The sequence below is a fragment of the Sycon ciliatum genome, chromosome 4 (assembly GCF_964019385.1).
Source record: "Sycon ciliatum chromosome 4, ocSycCili1.1, whole genome shotgun sequence".
Taxonomy (NCBI): domain Eukaryota; kingdom Metazoa; phylum Porifera; class Calcarea; order Leucosolenida; family Sycettidae; genus Sycon; species Sycon ciliatum.
Genome location: NC_088646.1, coordinates 21,766,709 through 21,785,926, shown reverse-complemented (window position 1 = coordinate 21,785,926; position 19,218 = coordinate 21,766,709). Strand labels below are relative to the sequence as shown.

The 19,218-nt window shown below is 49.2% G+C and overlaps 1 protein-coding gene across 1 annotated transcript in view; it reads left to right on the top strand.

Moving 5' to 3' along the window:
• Positions 1-19,218, top strand: part of LOC135815022 (RRP12-like protein) — a 36,964-nt gene that overhangs the window by 11,782 nt on the left and 5,964 nt on the right. Inside the window, exons 17-30 of the mRNA XM_065328242.1 lie at positions 1,862-1,903; positions 7,649-7,770; positions 8,165-8,229; positions 9,101-9,151; positions 12,308-12,419; positions 13,089-13,258; positions 13,536-13,603; positions 14,107-14,200; positions 14,473-14,625; positions 16,550-16,739; positions 17,082-17,189; positions 17,379-17,482; positions 17,735-17,788; positions 18,815-18,906. Of these exons, the coding sequence (XP_065184314.1) occupies positions 1,862-1,903; positions 7,649-7,770; positions 8,165-8,229; positions 9,101-9,151; positions 12,308-12,419; positions 13,089-13,258; positions 13,536-13,603; positions 14,107-14,200; positions 14,473-14,625; positions 16,550-16,739; positions 17,082-17,189; positions 17,379-17,482; positions 17,735-17,788; positions 18,815-18,906 (1,425 nt within the window). The remainder of the gene's footprint in view (positions 1-1,861; positions 1,904-7,648; positions 7,771-8,164; positions 8,230-9,100; positions 9,152-12,307; positions 12,420-13,088; positions 13,259-13,535; positions 13,604-14,106; positions 14,201-14,472; positions 14,626-16,549; positions 16,740-17,081; positions 17,190-17,378; positions 17,483-17,734; positions 17,789-18,814; positions 18,907-19,218) is intronic.

Here is a 19,218-nt window from a genome sequence, read left to right as displayed (position 1 = left end):
GTCGCCACTGTTGGCCACCACAAGTTGGTCACCCATTGAAGCAGCGAAACAACCAGTGCTGCCTTGCGTCCTCCATTTATCAAAATGTCTCTGCTGCAGGCAATCGTCTGAGTCGTGAAATGCCTCTCGTAGGCTATGGCCCATCTGATTTAACCCATGTCGGGATAGTCTGTCGCACACCCTGACAGGAACATCTCGCGACAGTATTCGCGACACGGCTGCCCCTCCATGCCCGTCAAACACACCAAACGTGATGAGAGAAGCAGGGGAGTCCGGTATTAGGATGTCCAAATGCGCTACCGTCGCATCCTCCTGGTACGGTCGAGGTCCCTGTAACCGGACAACAACGTACAGCCAGTTTGCGTTCCGGTTACAAACGAAATCCATTGTATTCGTCTAGGTACTAAGTAAATTATTGATCCTTCGCTCTCGTGAGCTGCGCTGTAGGCTAAGAAGCAGGGCCAAGCCCAGGAAGGCAAGACACATGATTCTCATCTTGATTCGTCGCACGGAGCTGCACAACTATTGACCTCGCTTCTGGCTACTGGCAAGTCGGCATGGATAAAGATGCCCGGCGTAAGTCTGCCTTCGTCACTCCATTTGGCTTCTATGAGTGGACCTGCATGCCTTTCGGCTTATGCAATGCACCTGCTACGTTTCAGCGCCTGATGAATGCTGTTCTGGGAGATCTTATTCCATCCACGTGTCTTGTATATCTGGATGATATCATTGTCTTCTCAAGGACGTTCAAGGAACACCTCGGTTACGTTCTGTCCTCGACCGTCTCCGTGAGGCTCGCCTCAAAGTGAAGCCGTCTAAATGCTCTCTAGTCAACTCATCTGTTGGATATCATGGTCATGTGTTCTCTGCTGATGGTGTTCGCCCTGATCCCGCCAAAGTTAAGGCTGTTTCCACCTGGAAGCAACCTACGTCCATCACGGGTGTGCGCCAGTTCCTCGGCTTTGCGTCATACTACAGGAGATTCATCCATGACTTTGCTAAGATTGCGACACCTCTGCATGCGCTAACAAGGAAGCACTCAACATTCGCCTGGCCACCCGCGGCACAGAATGCCTTCGATCAGCTCCGCCAACACCTCAGCTCAGCACCCGTCCTTGCCTATCCTGATGCCAATAAGTCCTTCATTCTGGATACAGATGCTAGTGATCATGCCAGTGGTGCGGTCCTTTCGCAAATCGGCCCCGATGGTGCAGAACATCCCATCGCCTATGCAAGTAAGACACTGTCCTCTGGTCAACGTAATTACACAACGACAAAGCCGAGAAGAAGGAGTATTCCACCTCCAGGTGTGCACCGGAGAGAAAGTTCTACTTAATATTTATTTGCCGCTTCTTCTTTTACTCCATTCGGCTACCATTACATTGGTGGCAGCGGTGGTTAAAGTTAACTTTGCCAGATTCGAATCCCACCGCTGCCACCAATGTAATGGTAGCCGAGTGGAGGCAGGGTGCAATCAACACGAGTTAGCTTTTATTCTTCTCTCAGGTACACGCCTGGGATATATCACAAGTAAAAGAAGAAGCGGCAAATACATAGAACTTTCTCTCCGGTGCACACCTGGAGGTTGAATACTCCTTCTTCTCGGCTTTGTCGTTGCTATAAAATCTAATGATAACCGAAATGGCAAGCAGCTTTTATGCAACAGACCACATACGCTTACATACGGAAATACACTAAATAAACATCAGGTAAAGTTCCGTATTACTTCCGTATTAGCCAGGCAGGGATACTACAATAGTACACTGTACTCATACATTGTCGGTCTTTAGCCAGGCATGCTATGCATGCAATCTTATCTATATCACGTCACTCATTGGTGGTCGTTGTCTGTCCTTTGCAGGATATTCCTGGAAGCTGTGCCGCTTGGCTTCGAGGAACAAGAGTAAGTTAGAATACTGGTAGTTAGTAGTTACCCGAGAAGAGAGTTGTAGCTTGGTGACTTTGTCTTTGCCACAAGCTCATGTCCCATGATTACCTTTAGAGCTTTTTCATGATAAACTCTTCTATTTGTCTGCAAATGTTTCATGGTGCTACAAAAAAGGTCATGTGACCTGTCCATCACGTACCTACTGTGGTATCATCAAGTCTATGTGATGATTAGTTATATTGAAATAGAATAATGCAACGAAGGACTGAGAGAGGACGACTCGTCAGGAAACTACCAAGGAAAGACTGACCAGCAACAAGAGACATGCACTGTCGATTATGGGCACGGAGTACACACATGCATGCATAGTATGAGTAGTATGCTGTAAGGTTGTACGCACGTCCATGCAAGGAGATGCAGTAGCACAATAAGAAACATGAGAGTGCAAATATGTACGATGTACACGGGTACACCACACGCCCCTTCTGAGATAAACAAGCGGAAAATCGGAGCTGTTTATCTCACATAAATGAGAAGGAAAAAACAGAAGTGACAGAAAAGAAAGTAAACACTAATGAAGCGTGATACCAATACCAACTACTTGTAGCAAGAGTGTGAGGTACAGGTATGTAGAGTCAAGCATAGGACTTAGATGCTGTGGACGAAATGTTCAAACGCTCTGGTGCCTGGCGAGACCGTTGGCTACGACGAGGCTGCTGCACACAAGGCTGCTGCGGTGCTGCGGGCTCAGCCGGGGAGGTGTCTGCAGGCGGAGCGGGAGGGGCTACGGCAGGGGCAGGCTTGAGAAGACGACGGTTGCGCCAGTAAACACGGCCGCTGGGTAACTTCACCATATAGTCCCGGTTGCGACCAATGGCGACGACCACGCCGGTGGTGCGCCAGAGTTTGGTGCGCGGATCTTGGATGTCAACCCGCATGCCAATGCGAAGTGGGGACAGTGATCGGGCAGACTCATCATAATGCTGTTCTTGGGTGGCAGACTGAGCGGCAGAGCGCTTGTCAACATCGGTGGCTTTGGCTTGCCAATCAGGAGCAAAGCTGAGATGATGAGCTGTCACAAAGGAGGACAATGGTCGACCAAACAGTGCTTGGGCTGGGCTCTGACCATTTTCTCGGGGGGTGTTGCGCCATTCTAACAATGCGCGTCTGAACTCATCGACGTCCAAGTTACCGTCGGACGTGGTCTTCAACACAAGTGATTTCATCGCTTTCACGGCGGCTTCGGCATGGCCATTAGATTGAGGATAATGAGGTGAAGACGTGGAGTGCTGAACTTGCCATCGGGTGCAAAATTCAGCAAAGCGACGTGATGAAAATTGCGGACCACCATCAGTGGTGAGGATGCTGGGGACACCGACGTCGGCGAACCAGCCACGGAACACACGGATCACATCGGCAGAAGATGCAGTGCGGCCGATCTTGGCAATGCAAGGCCAGCCAGTGTGACGGTCGACGTAAACCAGGTATTCCCAGCCTTGACAGGAAAATAAGTCGGCACTGGTTGACTGGAATGGCAGGGTGGGACGGCGGTCAGCGGTGACACGCATCGGTTCCTTACACTGAGACGGAGCGTGCAAGCGACACTGTTCGCAACTGCGAACGACTTGGGCGATGTCATTAGACAAATGTGGCCAGTATACGACTTGTCGAGCTCGACGCTGTGTGCGGTTGAGGCCTTGGTGGGAGGCATGAAGATCCTGGAGCACACGTGGGCGGAGGGTACGCGGGACCACAACACGTTGGCCTTTCAGGACAAGATCACCGTCGACTGAAAGATGCTCGCGGATAGTGAAGTACGGTTTCACAGCTGAGTGGACGGCGCGCTGATCATCAGGGAAACCTTCACGAACGGCTTGGAGAAGGGCCTGATAGTCATCATCGGCACGGGCAGCGTCCAAGAGCTCGCAGTGCCGGAGGTCTGCAATTCGGCCATCCTCGTCCTGGCGGAGACATGCTCTGATGGCTGGTGCTGAGAGCGTTGAGCTTTCACCGAATTCTTCCTCACTGGTCGGCTTGTCGACCGGGTTACGGGACAGTGCATCAGCAAACGCATTCTCTTTGCCCTTGCGCCAGTGCGCGACGAGTTGAAACGACCGGAGTTTCAGTGCGAGGCGTAGCAGACGTGGATTTTCTATCTGATCCAGGGTGTACTTGTTCAGAATCGGGACCAATGAACGGTGGTCAGTGAACAAATCGAATCGGCTGCCGGACAGAAAGAGGGAGCACTTGTGGACAGCCCAAACCACAGCAAGTAACTCCAGTTCTATGACGGCATAACGTGTCTCTGCGTCGGTGAGAAAGCGGCTGCCACACTGCAGCATGCGCCACTGGATATCTTGGCGTTGCCATAACACGAACCCAAGTCCGTTCAGGGCAGAGGCGTCGGTCTCTAGCCGAAGGTCGTCACCAGCACGGTAGTACGAGAGAGTCGGCGGCGATATCAGTTCAGACTTTGTGGCGTTGAAAGCCGCGGTGTGGACATCATCCCACATGAACTCATTCGTGGTCTTCAATAACGGACGTAGCGGAGCTGCGAGCTCGGATATCCGTGGGGTGAATTCTCCACACTGATTCACCAGACCGAGGAAGGAACGGAGGTCGGTACGATTGGTGGGTAGGTTGAAGTGCTGAAGAGCGGATGTCTTGTCAGCTGGCACGGTGTATCCGTTGGACGACACATGAAACCCACAGAATTCGACTTCAGCAGCGGCGAAGACAAACTTCTTTTGACTGAGAGTAATTCCGTGTTCGCGTGCACGGGTCAGAACGGCACGGACGTGAGCGACATGGTCCGAGAATGACTCATCGTGAACGAGGCCGTCGTCCACCACCTTGATGAGATGGGTCAAACGGTCGAAAGCTGCGTCGGTGCGGCGGTTGTACTCATCGCCGGCGGACACAAGACCTTGTGGATTCCGGCAGAATCGGTATCTACCCCACGGCGTGATGAACGTAGTGAGAGACTTGGCAGACTCAGACAGGGGCACCTGCCAATAGCCATGACGGGCGTCAAACTTGGTGAACCACCGGGCTGTGCCGATGCCAGAGAGAGCATCACGTGCGTTCTGCATGGGGTGGGTGGGACGCTTCACTTGTCGGTTGAGAGACTGAAGGTCCACAGTCAGACGTTTCTCACTAGAATTCTTCTTGTCGACTACAACAATGGGGTGGCACCAGTCGCACGGCTCTGACACTGTCTCGATGATGCCTTCCTCAACCATATTGTCGAGCTGGGTTTTCACCTGCTCACGGTAGGCATGTGCGATAGGACGAGCTGTGTAGACTCGGTGAGGTTTCGCATCATCTTCGAGAATGATGTCCATTGGCTTGCCACACATGGGTTTCAATGTCGTGTCGTCGAAGACGTCTGCGAACTCTCGCAGTAGGTCAGCACGGATCTGCGCCAGCTTGCTAGGGTCAGGTCTGTTCACGAGACCGGTCGTCACAACGGGAGCCGTTGGAGGTGGTGTGCTGCTGGTACAAACACGCGCAACTTGCTTGGGCCAGCCGTCTGGTAAGAGGCCTAAGGCGTATAGCGATTGGCGTGACAACAGGGGTTCACGCAGTCCACGGTACACATGGATGGTGCTATCATGCTTGAGCGAGCCAATGGTGAGGGTGGCAGAGATCTTGCCAGCTGAAACGAGACGTTCACCATTGGCAGCATGCACATTATCATGGTCTGTGGCCAGATTCTCCACAAAACCACCGAGATGCGCTAACTGATCGACGCCAATAGCGTCAATGTCACTTCCCGTATCGGGGATCCATTCCAGGGAGGTAGCGTCAGCTTCAGTGCACAATTGCGTGTCGACTGGCACCGTAGGAGATGCATCACACTGAGCGCGGCGGAGCTGTAGTCGTCCCAGCGTGCGCTGCGAGGACTGGTCAGCCGGTTTGCGGGATTTTCTGCACACCGCTTGGAAATGTCCAATAATCTTGCAGCCGCTACACTTTTTGCCATGTGCAGGACACTGCGACTTGCTGGCATGGGGAGTGCGACCACAATTCGGACATTGCGATGGCGTGGCGGACGCCTGTTGCTGTCGCGGGTTATTGCCGTGTTTTGACCGCTGATAATTTGTTTTCCGAGCAGCATTGACGGAGCTAGTGCCGGGGATACTGCTGCTCGTCCGAGAGGCTGCCTCCTCCGCTCGACACAATTTAATGACTTTCTCCAACGTTAGATCGGTAGTGGCAAGGAGCTTATGGCGTGTCTCCGTGTCGAGAATGCCAGTAACCAGGCGATCACGCATGGTCTCGTCGTACCTGGTACGCTGTCCCTGCTGGCATTGGCGGCATACTCGGCTTGAACAGAAATTGCAGAGTGCAGCTTCGCTGAAATCGCAGCAATTGTGGATCTCCCTGAGGGTAGTCAGGTACTGATCGAAGGACTCTCCATGCTGCTGTTGGCGGGCATAGAAGGCGATCCGGTCCAGCAGAGGGTTACGCTGGCCGCGAATGTATGCCTGTACAGCCTTGATGAGATCGTCGTCGTCGTGGTTGTCAGCCAGAGGAATTGTGCCCTCACGAAGAAATCTCCGGAGGTCCTCGTCCAGGCACTGACGAACCGTTGCCACTCTGGTGGCATTGTCCTGGGAATCCAGGTGCTGGCACCGGGCGTAGTCCCGCCAAAGACCTTCCCATGCGGCAAACTCTGCGAGAGAGGCAGAGGCAAGTAACATAGGGCGATCGACCGAAACTGGTCTCGCCGCAGGTACATGATCTCGTGCCGGTGGGGCTGGGGGTGGACGTTGCGGTGGTGGAGGTTGAGAAATGCTCCTCAAAGTTCGCTCCACGAGCTGTGTCAGGTGGTGCTCGCGGGTGGCGGCGGTCTCCATCTGCTGTCTCATGAGCTGGGTGAGGGCAGCAATGTCAGGGCTGAGTACTGGTGTGTCTGATTCCGCCATGCCGAAACGGAAATTTCAAATAATTATTTCACTATATTTGAGAGACGAAACGCCAGAGGTACTAGCAAGACCCAGGACTGAGAAAGACTAATGGAAACTGCTACTAAAACAAGTTCACTGCGCCATGTGGTATCATCAAGTCTATGTGATGATTAGTTATATTGAAATAGAATAATGCAACGAAGGACTGAGAGAGGACGACTCGTCAGGAAACTACCAAGGAAAGACTGACCAGCAACAAGAGACATGCACTGTCGATTATGGGCACGGAGTACACACATGCATGCATAGTATGAGTAGTATGCTGTAAGGTTGTACGCACGTCCATGCAAGGAGATGCAGTAGCACAATAAGAAACATGAGAGTGCAAATATGTACGATGTACACGGGTACACCACACCTACTGTTACTGTACATAGTACAGTTTTCTGTGATGTCCATGATCTATAGGTTCAACCACCTGTTCACCAATGGTCACTTTCTGTACCCATGAAAAACCTCTATTGTGACGCAGCACCTCACCCCCGGATCGGTTTTTCTCTCCTTTGTGCATACCAGCACTGACTGTGCATTTGCTGGTGTCTCCCTGTCAAAGGAAGCAACAGGTGCATGTATTCTGGAAAACATGACTTCTGTATTGTCATCCACATGGCACACAAGATGTTCCCCGCTTTTGGACTTGGCTCTACCATGCTGGTAATGTTTTCTGGTGGCACTGAGCATATGACATTAAGCTTGTGTTGTACACACTACACAGCCTATTGGCATTTTCTTCATCGTGCTGCTCTTCAAGATGATAGCCTATATGTTTGCTTACGCTATTCTACAGAGTCATGGTGGAATTCCCTCGCGCCTGGTTGTTGCCTGTTTTCAAGACAGCCATCATGAACACTGAGCTGGAGTACTTCACCAGCTATTTCCTGCCACTGGCAGCTAGGTTGCGTGCAACGGGTAAGCTCTATGAGATGTCTCCCTCAGTGGACTATGCACTGGGTTTAGTCAAGGCATCTCTTCTCTCTTTTTTGGACTTTCTGCATTCCTGCACTGGATCTACTGTTAGGGTTTGTATTGCAATACTGTGAAACCCCGTTATTCCGAGACCCCAAGATCCGGAACAAAACTATTATCTGTTCTGTTTGTTCTAACAGCTCGCATGTTAATGTATTGACATGAAGAAGCAGGGGAAACACGGCGGATACAAGTTTACAACTGTTCTACCATTGTTGCTTTCTTGCTGCTTATAGTTACAAGTATATACATGTAGCTCCTGCCGGCGCTGCTGCTGCTGCTGGTGAAGGTGTTGATGTTGATGTTCATATTCATATTCCTACTCTGTGATGTTCAGCAACGAAGCTGACCGAAGACAGCAAGCCCTTGGAGGCATCTCTTTACATTACATTGCAGTCTCAGGTATGGTATAGACTATGGCGCTGCTGTATGACAGTGCATGTGCATACTAGCTGCACATCGTATTCTGGCCAGTGCTTTAATCTTAAAGACATCAACTTCCACATGGATAGCAGTACCCCCATCTGATTACTGTAAAAGCAGAAATTTTCGATGGTGTAATATTTTCGGTATTCTCCAAAATCGGCGGTTCGGTGGAGGGAAATTTTCGGTAAAACCCGTTTTCCAGGTGTAAGTGTACTAGTACTACCAAGAGTACATAACCCCCCAGAGTGTGCAACGCCTGATCCAGCTCTGCATAGGGTCTTGGTCGAGCGGAATCGGATCTTTGCGTCATAATACCGTACACATCTGAGGGGAACCCGGGGAGTCGCGGGTACTCTTGGATCAAAAACAATGGTGCCCTGCCTCGAGACCGGCCTTGCGCTGGTGTGGAGTGTACGCATGACATCAGAAGATCCGATTCCGCTCGACCAAGACCCTATGCAGAGCTGGATCGGCGTTGCACACTCTGGGGGGTTATGTACTCTTGGTACTACATGTATACAGTATTGGTTGTACCGAAAATTTCGGTGCGTTTTATTTTCGGTAAAAATTGTTGGCACCGAAGTTTAATACCGAAAATATAACACCACCGAAAATTTCTGCTTTTACAGTACTGCATTTTCTGCTCATCATGAATAACACTCTTTGGTCCCAGTTCTTGATCCAAAACCTGTTGGCTAGTTTTTGCACATGAGGTCTTGTTTCGCGGCAGGTAATGATGCAGTGTTATCGCTATACTATGACTCTCGCGGCAAATTCCGAATATTTTTGCAGCTCTACTTGCATGTCAAGTTGTTCTCTTTCCATGATTTGCTTCTTTTCCTTGTAGATCTGGGACTTGTTGCCTGGTTTCTGCACTAATGCCACCGATCTGAAAACGGTGAGTATCGAGAGCAGCGTGTGGTTTTATGGTCTGGTTTTTGTACTTCGCCATTTCATGTGCCCTGTTTTACTGACATGTGATGGCAGGTGTGTAGCCAATTTATTAGTGGTGAAACGAATATCAAAACCCAGTAGCCGAATATTCTTCGGCTTAACGAACGAACAAACGAATATTCTTTCGTTAACACGGATGACATCACATGCCCTCCTCTCAGTCATTTTATTGGATATTGTCACTATTATTAGGCATGACGAACGAAGGCATATATTTCTCCATCATTTCTAGGTCATTTTTCACAAAAATCCCCAGCTGAAGTGCCTTTCACAGGCTCAAAAAACAGCTTGAGCTTGAGACGTGATTTTCGTTTGAGCGCCATACCTCCCCTCCAGGACCTCGGATTGCGTTCGGGTGGCTTCTAAACAACAGCTGAGAGTTTGCTAATGCCGATAGATCTTTCAATGAAGTGATTCGGTCAAGTATTCACGAAGTTACGAAAGTTTGAAGTCGCCCGGTTGATTCTGCATACCGGGTTAACGAATATTCGCCATGAGAAATATTCGTTCGAATGTGTCAAACCGAACGAATATTCGAACATTCGGTATATTCGTTTCACCACTGCAATTTATACTAGTATCGAGTGTCATCGATATGATTGTGGATACGGTCTGTGTGGAACAGCACATACTGGTTTCACATTTGCCATAGTGCTGGAAAACATTGCATGGCACTGGTGTCATGCATTGCGCTCTACTCTACGTTGGAGTGTGAGGCTCATTTGAAGGCAGATTGGGCATTGGCTGTGTGGCCTGATCCCACAGAGTGATAGCCATGGTAGTTATTCCCGTAGCTATGCAGAAGACGTTACTTCAGTAACGTCTGGCGCTAGCCAGGGTCCACACAGCTTTAATTCCCGTAGCTATGCAGAAGACGTTACTTCAGTAACGTCTGGCGCTAGCCAGGGTCCACACAGCTTTAATTTGGTGTTTGTTTGTTTGTTTGTTTGTGTCACGCCTGGCGCTATCCCGTATCTGTCCCGTACCGTATCGCACAGCTGGCCATTTGCTGGCTCCCGTATCTGTCCCGTACCGTACCGTACCATCAAACACAGCTGGCTACAAACAGCTGGCCACAATATTATGTACATGTACATGTATACGACTCCCTGTGTGTTGCAACTGTGCTTTAAGGGGACGGTTGCACTTTTCGTAGCTCCGTTTAATCTGAGTTTTCAGTCGTTCCTCTTACTAGTCTTGCCAAGGGGGTGGCTCTGGGTCCACCAGAGTTGCCCCTGGCGTATTTCTGAATTTGCTGGGGCGAGGGTTCCGCGACGCGGTCGCCAAGGCAGTGTCTTTTCAGTCACGGCCGTTGTCGTCCTCGTCTCTCCATTCGCGGTGGTGTAGCTGACCCCCGAATGGTTTCAAACTGCAAAGCTCGGAGGAGTACAGTGGTGGCAGAGGCATGAGCTGTGAGTGGAGACGGTTGCTGGAGATGGATGGTGATGCAGGGAGAAGAGTTACGCTGCCTGACGCCGCGTGGGAAATTGTTTGAACCTGCAATTTCAGTTCGAGCGCGGTGGACTTCTAGACGATGTGTCCTCATGGCTGTTTTTCAACGCTTGGCCTATCGCTGATATCCCTGCGTGGGATGTTCTTCCAGTGGAGTCCAGGTGGGACTTCGGGTGCCCACACTCCATCACCTGGTTGATTGTTTCGGAACTGCAAAAATAATTATTGTTTCCTATTTTGTGCGCATCTCTTGTCATCTCTCTTTTCTATACGTCGCACACCAGATGTACTACTATCGCCGTCTTTCTCTTGCTTTCTCTCCCTGCTTGCTGTTTTTTTGTTTCTGTTGCCACTGTCCCTCATCATACCCATGCTTGGGTGGTGAGCGCGGCGTGACCCGTTAGGGTAGCTGCCAATACAGTACGACTCCCTGATGTATAGAGAGACTTTCTGGAAAGAAATAGGGAGACGAGGAGGAAATGAAATTAGAATGGATGTTAGTTGCCGAATAGGTGATAGGATGCGTCAGTAAAAACATACTTTGGAAGAGACATCCCGTCGTCTCCAAAATAGGCGTGAACGGGCGAGTCAGCGCCGGTCACAGGAAACGTCGGCAGAGAGATCCCGTCGACTCCAGAACGCGCGTGCTCGGCAGAGTCAGCGCCGTTCCAGGAAACATTTCCATCAGTTCCCACAACATGCACGATGAGCTAAGTAACAAAGCATAACTAGTTAGCGTAGGGCCCTGAGCTTCCAAGCTCTCTCGTTTGGTATTTGTTTGTTTGTGTGTTTGTGTCACGCCTGGCGCTATCCGTATCTGACGGCAAAAAAGCATAGGATGTTATAAATTTTCAATTGTCCTATTTTTTTTTCAGGCATATCCTGGGATTCGAACCCGAACTATCGCCCTACATGCATTCCCCCATACACTTCGCATTCATACCCATTCTTCCAAGTTGCTTCACGTTATTATCTTGCGTTTGAAAGCCCTATTTGAATATTGCGGGCAGCTGTATGTGGCCAGCTGTGTTTGATGGTACGGTACGGTACGGGAGACGGTGTCGCATTACCCTCGATCGTACCTGTCCCGTACCTATCCCTACCGTACCGTGCCATCAAAGACGGCTGGCCACAATGCATATTCAAATAGGGCTGTCAAATGCAAGATCACAATGTGAAACAACTTGGAAGAATTAGTATGTATGCGAAGTGTATCGGGGGATGCATGCAGGGCGCGCGATAGTGCGGGTTCGAATCCCAGGTTATGTCTAAAAAAAAGAGGATTTTTTTAAAGAATTTATAACATCCCTATGCTTTTTTTTGTCTAGGTCATCAAGGCAAAAAAGCATAGCGTAGGGCCCTGAGCTTCCAAGCTCTCTCGTTTCCCCACCTGGTTGTCAGCTAGTAACAAAATGCTATGCTCTACTCGAAACCAATGTTAATCACAACATACAGTGCAGGGTCAACTGATGGTAGTCCAAGCCACAATACAATATGAGTTGAACCAGTGCTGTTTACTTCCCCGTCCCTACACCATATCTACTTTCTCCAGTTTTGGCCAACCTCCGCTTACCATGTTGCATCTGGCTGCATCTGCATTGTGTTGTATCTGGTGTTATCTGCTCTGTCTGGGTGTTGTTGCATGTAGTCTTTCCGTTCGATCGCACGCATTCTGGGCAAGGCTCTGCAGCAGCAGGATGACCTGGTGCCCAATATCTGCACGGCGTTGAGGCATGTTGTTGACACGGCGAGTAAGACGGGTGAGCTTTCTGCGTGTGCACTCCGCCTGCGGACAGAGCTGTTTTGTCCTTTGTGTACTGTGAAGTACAGTTGATTCACCAATACACACAAACACACACACACACACACACGCACACACACACACACACACACACACACACACACACATGCACACGCACACACACATGCACACGCACACACACACACACACACACACACACACACACACCGTGTCGCTTCCCAGCTGGTGTTACACCAGGGACAGTAATTGGAAAGTCGCTTCACTGACAGAAAATTGTCAGGGAGGTCATATCAACAGTACTTTACAGTCTGTAAGATTTGGTATGAAAGGTTGAACTGCAAAGATAGTGAAACGACCCTACATTGCTGAACTGAATGCACTATCCTGTAAGCATGCTACAGCTGAACTTAATGCACTATCCTGTACGCATGCTACAGCTCAACTGAATGCACTATCCTGTAAGCATGCTACAGCCCAACTTTACAATTTCTGTGTATGTGTGAATGGGTGTGTGCATATATGGGCATCTATAGAAAATGTTCTCCGGGCCCAGGAACTGTACATGTACATGTATTATAATGTTCTACTAAGTCAATTGTGAATTTGTCCATTCATTCTTTGCCGTACTGTGTTCTTTTTCTTATCCTGCAACTTGTGTGATGTCCAGATGAGGTGAAGGCAGAGGTGGCCGATATGGCGAAAAACTTCATACCAATCCTGTTTGGCCTGGCGACTCGGGGCATGGCAGAAAACGAAGCGGCTGCACCTCGCAATGAGACGTACCGCCAAGCTGTGCTGGACTGTATCCGTGCATACTCGTCCGTAGCCCCTCCTCAGGTACGAGTGTGCCTGTGTTCTGTCTCTGCCGCTGTTGGGAATATAACGTATAGGTACTATAATTGCAGTACATGTATGTTCTAAGCTCTGACTGTCCCAGACTAGGCTCTTGTAACCAGACTGCAGTGGAGCAAACATCGTCTTGTGAATTGCGCCTCATGTTCATGTGCCTATGCGTTCACGGTACCCGTCTTGGCCACACTCGTCTTTCCCTAGTATTGCCCCTTTCCAGCTCATGTGTTGTCTTTACCATTCCCGTGTGTTGTTCAATATGCAGCTTCTGAAAACGTTTGGTGATAATATTTGCAAGAAACTGAGCCAAGAGGAGCAGCCTGGACGGGTGAAGTAAGTCGTAGCCATCACAGCACTTGCAGAATTCTGACACAGCTGAATGCATTCCCTCAGTGTGCAACCTAGTGGCCATGTGCGACTGTTGCACAGAGAAATCGGGGCACCGTGCCCGGCGTACGAGAGTCCATATGTCATTGGCCACTACTGTACTATAGTACAATGATTGTAATGTAACCTAGTTACATTTATGCAATGCCTTGTATGGCCAAATGTTTCATCACGCAGTATCTGTACATGATGACCTAGGTGGGATACTAGTACCAGTACTTGCCATACAGTACGCATCCTACAGGTTTCTAGCACCCTCAGTGTGTCTAGCCCTACGATCATGTAGCCGCATGGGGCTACATGATCGTAGCGCTAGAAACACTGAGGGCGCAGTGAATGCGGCTCTGCATGATTGACGAGGTGACGAGGCCGGACTCCTGGTACTGTGTATTGTGCTGTGCTAACCGATGGCTATTGTGGTGTGTGTCTTCTGCGTGTTCCTTTCTCAGACAAGCCCTTATGGATCTGGCCATCGCATTGGCAGCGCATGCACCACCCAACGTCATCTCCGTTTTCTTCCAAGTGGGAATGCCGCACCTACAGGTATGTGTATGGAAAGTATATACTACAGGAGGGGGGTTGCCTGTAATCCTGGACTGTTGCGGAATGTGAGGTATGCCCTGTAGTGTGGCTGTGTATCTGTATGCATTGTAGCATGCTCACACACCTGTGTGTAAGTAAGTGGGTGCGTGTGTGTGTGCATGGTACATGGTACATGGTATGTGCATATGGTGGGGGGGGGGGGGGCATTTATATTTTATAAACACATCATGGTTATGTTTGTACATGTATGTTTGTGTTTTGCTTGCCTGCAGAATGCTCTCAGTGCAGCAATGCAGAAGAAGGCGTTCCAGTTACTGGAGGTGATGTGTGCCGAGTGTGGCGAGGAGTTCATCAACACAAATGTTGAAACAATTCAGCGTCTTCTTGTAGATTCGCAGGCAGTCACGTCAGCTGGTGCTAAGCGGGTAAGCTCTATCACCATTCGGTCTTGCAGGACAATAATTATGTACATGTATTCACAGGAAGACTAGCCTGAAGCCTCAATAGCGATCAGCCTGTGAATGATGGACTTGAGGTGCTACCGTTTTTGGAGAGTAGATTGAGACGGGAAAGGGCAGAACCTATGCCACGAGCGAAGGTCCACGCTCAACACTCATGGCGCATCAGCGAGCTGAAAAAATATCCTCAGCAAGGTGTGTCTATGTAGGCTTGCCCGAATACCCAGGCGCGTACGCAGGGGGGTTTCCCGTTGCCCGGAAACCCCCCAAATGTTCCAAACGAGCAACGTTTTTGGGCATATTTTGGTAGGGCGCACAATCGATCTGGCAAGAATGCAAAACTTCAACAGATCGTAACTCAGTCAAATCTTGCTCAAATCCAACAATCCAAATATCCAGGTCGAATACAAAACTCTCAGCTGTCGGTTGAAACAATTTGCGATGCGCTGCGAGCAATGTCTCTTGAGATACATCGTTCGTAAGTTGAGCCACGATCTCGCAATTTCGAAAGCACACAGCGCGACTCGAGTATGGAGAATTTGAGACTTTTCGTCACGCTGACTTGCTCACACTTGCAGGGCCTAGGGGCTTCACTTGTGATATTTTCAAGAGTACGAGTCGTACGCAGCAAAAAATCGAAACTCTGCGATCAAGAAAAACGAAATCGCTGGAGCATGCTAGCAGTACGCGCGTTTGGGCCTTTGGCCCAGTTTGGGGCATTTTTTCGCACCGTCGCTGCACTCTACAGCTAGCATTATAGCGCTGGACATGTACATGACTGTACTGTGTCTTAGATCCTGGCTATCATGGTCGACCTCATTCCCTCCCTGGCCCTGGTACCTTTCCACTTCCAGGAAGCCTAAGTCTCGTTTTTACTAAATTGGGCGCTGTGACACAGACACAAAATTCCAGCAATATTACTCCGCTGGGCTGTCATTTGCCACTTCGTTGCCGTCAGCTGCCTCATCCAGCACCTCGCTGCCACTAGAAACGTCTTCCTCTTCTTCCATTGTTGTCAAAACAACATCAATGTACACGAAAGGAATAAACTTCAATAAAGTGATCACAATATCCCAAGTCGATATTGTCGTCAACGTCGTCATCTTCTAAAAAATAAATTATTTTTCCTCACTCCACGCGAACTCGTGTTTTGCGCTTGCTCATACGACGCACACCTCACCACTCGCGTAAAAATATTTGTTCTCACGGTGGAATTTGGTCGAGAAAAGAAGCCCTCGCGAAGGTCTCTGGATCGGTTCTGGAACGTCCAACAAGCGAAAACGTATCCTTTGTGATGTCCTTGACCAACACTGTAAGCGGCGATTTGTCCATCCGAGAGTGCAACGGCACTTGTGATTTTGAGTTTTGGCTCACGGACTAAAGATAATGAAGATTGATTGAGTGAGTAGAACTGACGTTATGATCCAAAGAACACGAAAAAATGCATAATTTTGAAAAATTCCTAGGCTAGGGCTCTTTAGAAAGGGTTAATTAATTAAAACGAGTCACTGTTTGCGATTCGGATGGAAACCCCCCTAGAGGTGACCCTGCGTACGCGCCTGACTACCTATGGCCTGTGTTGACAACAGTGATGCATAGAGGCTTGCCACCGATTTACCAGGATGACAACAGGGACACGCTCTCGGGGCAGATGTCAAATGGTAGCGCCAAAATTGTACTTCGAAGTAACATCTTAGTTTGTATTGCCACTACGTGTTTATCCATCTTTCTCCATTCGGTCCCTGTACTAGTTTTCCGTCACACGCACAGGTGAATGGAATTATGCGCTGGTACTTTGGAATTCTCTGCTGTTGTGTGCTTGCTACAAGGCTCTGTACTCTTTGTGTGTGTGTGCGCGCGCACGTGTGTGTGTGTGTGTGTGTGTGTATAGCCGCGTCTCAAGTGCATCCGCCACGTTGCTGGAAAGGTGACGACGGGCGGAGAGCAGTTCCTAACAGCCCTGCTGCCCGAGGTCATTCTGTCCACTAAGGAGGTTAACGAAAAGACCAGGTTGCTCGGTCACAGCGTTCTCAACGAAATGGCTAAAGCGGTGCAGCGCGTCACGAATAAATCGCTAGAAGGTGAGGGTCTTGCTGACCATGATGTATAGTGTGTTAGCTGCTTTCTGCAAGTGCGGGGCAGGAATCTGGCCACCTTGTTTGTGCAAAGCACATTGTGATGGGCTGGTGTGCTACACTTGCTCATGATTGGGAGTTTGCATGGCTATACGTCTATAATGCATGTCGCTCTCCCCGGTTTCCAGTCTTACCTTTTGCTGTGTTAATGTTCCATTGAAGTCACTCTAGTATTCATATTGTCTTATTCAATTTGTTGCAGTCATAATGTGTACAGTTTATTTCCTTTGCTTCTGTCCTTACTGACCGTGAACTGTCACTGTCAAACCTCTTGTTCTATGGTTGCAGACAGCACGGAAGACTTTCTGGTCATGATGAGCGGAGGCCTGGCAGGTTCGCCGCACATGACGAGTGCTACGGTCAATGCCATTTCCAAGCTGGTCGTGCAGTTTCGCCGTAAGTGTTTGCCGCCGAGCGGCAACATGCGTGTCGAAGTTCTATGACTGGAACTCGCCCGTGTGGTATACTTGCATGCCTTGTATCTTCTAAAAAATTTCCAGCTCTTGCCATACCATGACGATTTTCATTGTTTCCACGTTTCAACTCGTGTGATCTGGGCCTGTCCTTGTTCTTCTTTGCTTTCAGACCACGTTGAAAGTGGCCTTTTGGAGCGGCTACTTGATTTGTTGCCAACACTGCTGATGAGTCGCCATCGTGAAGTAGTCAAGTCCACTCTTATCCTGGTCAAGGTATGAATCCAGTACAGCTGTATCAACAAATTTCGTATGGCAACCTTGTCGCTGTGTGTAATACAATTGTTCGTCTCCCCTTTGTGCACACTGATCTATGAGCAATGCCTCTCTTTTTCCTACCTATCCTCTCCTTACCTCGTTGTTTGCTTGGTTTTTTAAATGTTCTCACTAAATGCTGTGGGGTATTTTACACAGTATTGATGTGTGTTGTGTGTGTGTATGTGTGTTTGTGTGTGTGTTTGTGTTTAGGTGTTGATTGGTGTTGTGGAGCGGGACCAGCTCAGGGAACATCTTCAGACACTGGTAAGTTGCACTCATTCCCAAGGGGTGTTTTTTGCAATTGCTGGTTGGGGATACGGTCAGATCTGGCCCATCTGCTAATCTTTTATCCTATTCCTGCCAAACCAGTGGGAAAATATGTTGGAGCGATTTCGCATAAGCTGCATTGACTGCAAGGTAAACAGCTTTTGGGCTACTGAAGAGTATCCGATTCCATTACCCGCCCGGATATCACTGTGGAGAGCAAGTGTGTACAGTTAAATGGGTTCTCACTGTAACGTCACATGTAGTAGTTCGCAGGGTTTTCCTTGATTGCTCCTCTCCTCTACAGACTGATAGGTGTTCTCACCATGTACTGCTGCGGGTGGTAGAACTGTTGTAGCCGAACACCAATGGACTGGAGGTGTGACCTGCGTTGCAATGGAGTAGTATATTTTAAGGGGCAAGGAGCGCTACGGTGTATAACTTAGATGAAGGCAAAGAACCTAGCTACAGTCCATTTCAAAACTATAGACGCGTAGGGTTTTTGGAATATTTCAAATTTGGCTGGGACTTTTTGAGAATAGTTTTCGGAATATTGCTCAGGACCGCTCCACAATTACTCTCATTATAGTTTCTAAACGATTGGATAACAGACGCCCAATTTTGAAAAATTTATGCACAAAGTGATCACAGATTTTATGTGGTATAGATGCTGGCATAACGGTTTTTGCCTAGGTACGCGTCTATAGTTTTGAAATGGACTGTAGGCCATAGGCAAACAGCAATCATCGTCACTTGTGTGGTAGTATAGCAACAGCTAAATACAGTAAAACCTGGTTTAAGCGACCACCCCACGGTGCAAGCAAAAGCGGTCGTTAAAGCCAGGTGGTCTTTAGAACCAGGTCCCACAGTGTCTGCGTAGAACTGTCGGTGCATGGAAAGACGGTCGTTAAGAGCAGGTGGTCGCTAAACCCAGAGGTCGCTTACACCAGGTTTTACTGTATCTGGTATGCTGTCCATGCGTTGTTGCCTAACCTTGTCATGCACCTGTGTTGTTTGTTTGCTTAGATCACAACGCTGCTGGGTTGGAGCTCGGAGAGCCAGAGCCACTTCCGCATGAAGGCGAAGATCGTCTTCGAGCGGCTGACACGCAAGTTTGGGTTAGTGTCCTTTTGCTTGACTTTCTGTACACATGTGTGTGTGTGTGTGTGTGTGTGTGTGTGTGTGTGTGTGTGTGTGTGTGTGTGTGTGTGTGTGTGTGTGTGTGTGTGTGTGTGTGTGTGTGTGTGTGTGTGTGTGTGTGTGTGTGTGTGTGTGTGTGTGTGTGTGCGTGCGTGCGTAAAGTGTTGTTTTGTCTTGTCTGCACGGACAATAGCCGGTGGCAATCCATTGGTTTGGGACTTCACTAGTGCTTCCTATAAAATTCTACACAACTCATATCATGTGAAAGTGAAGCATCTCGGATATTTGTA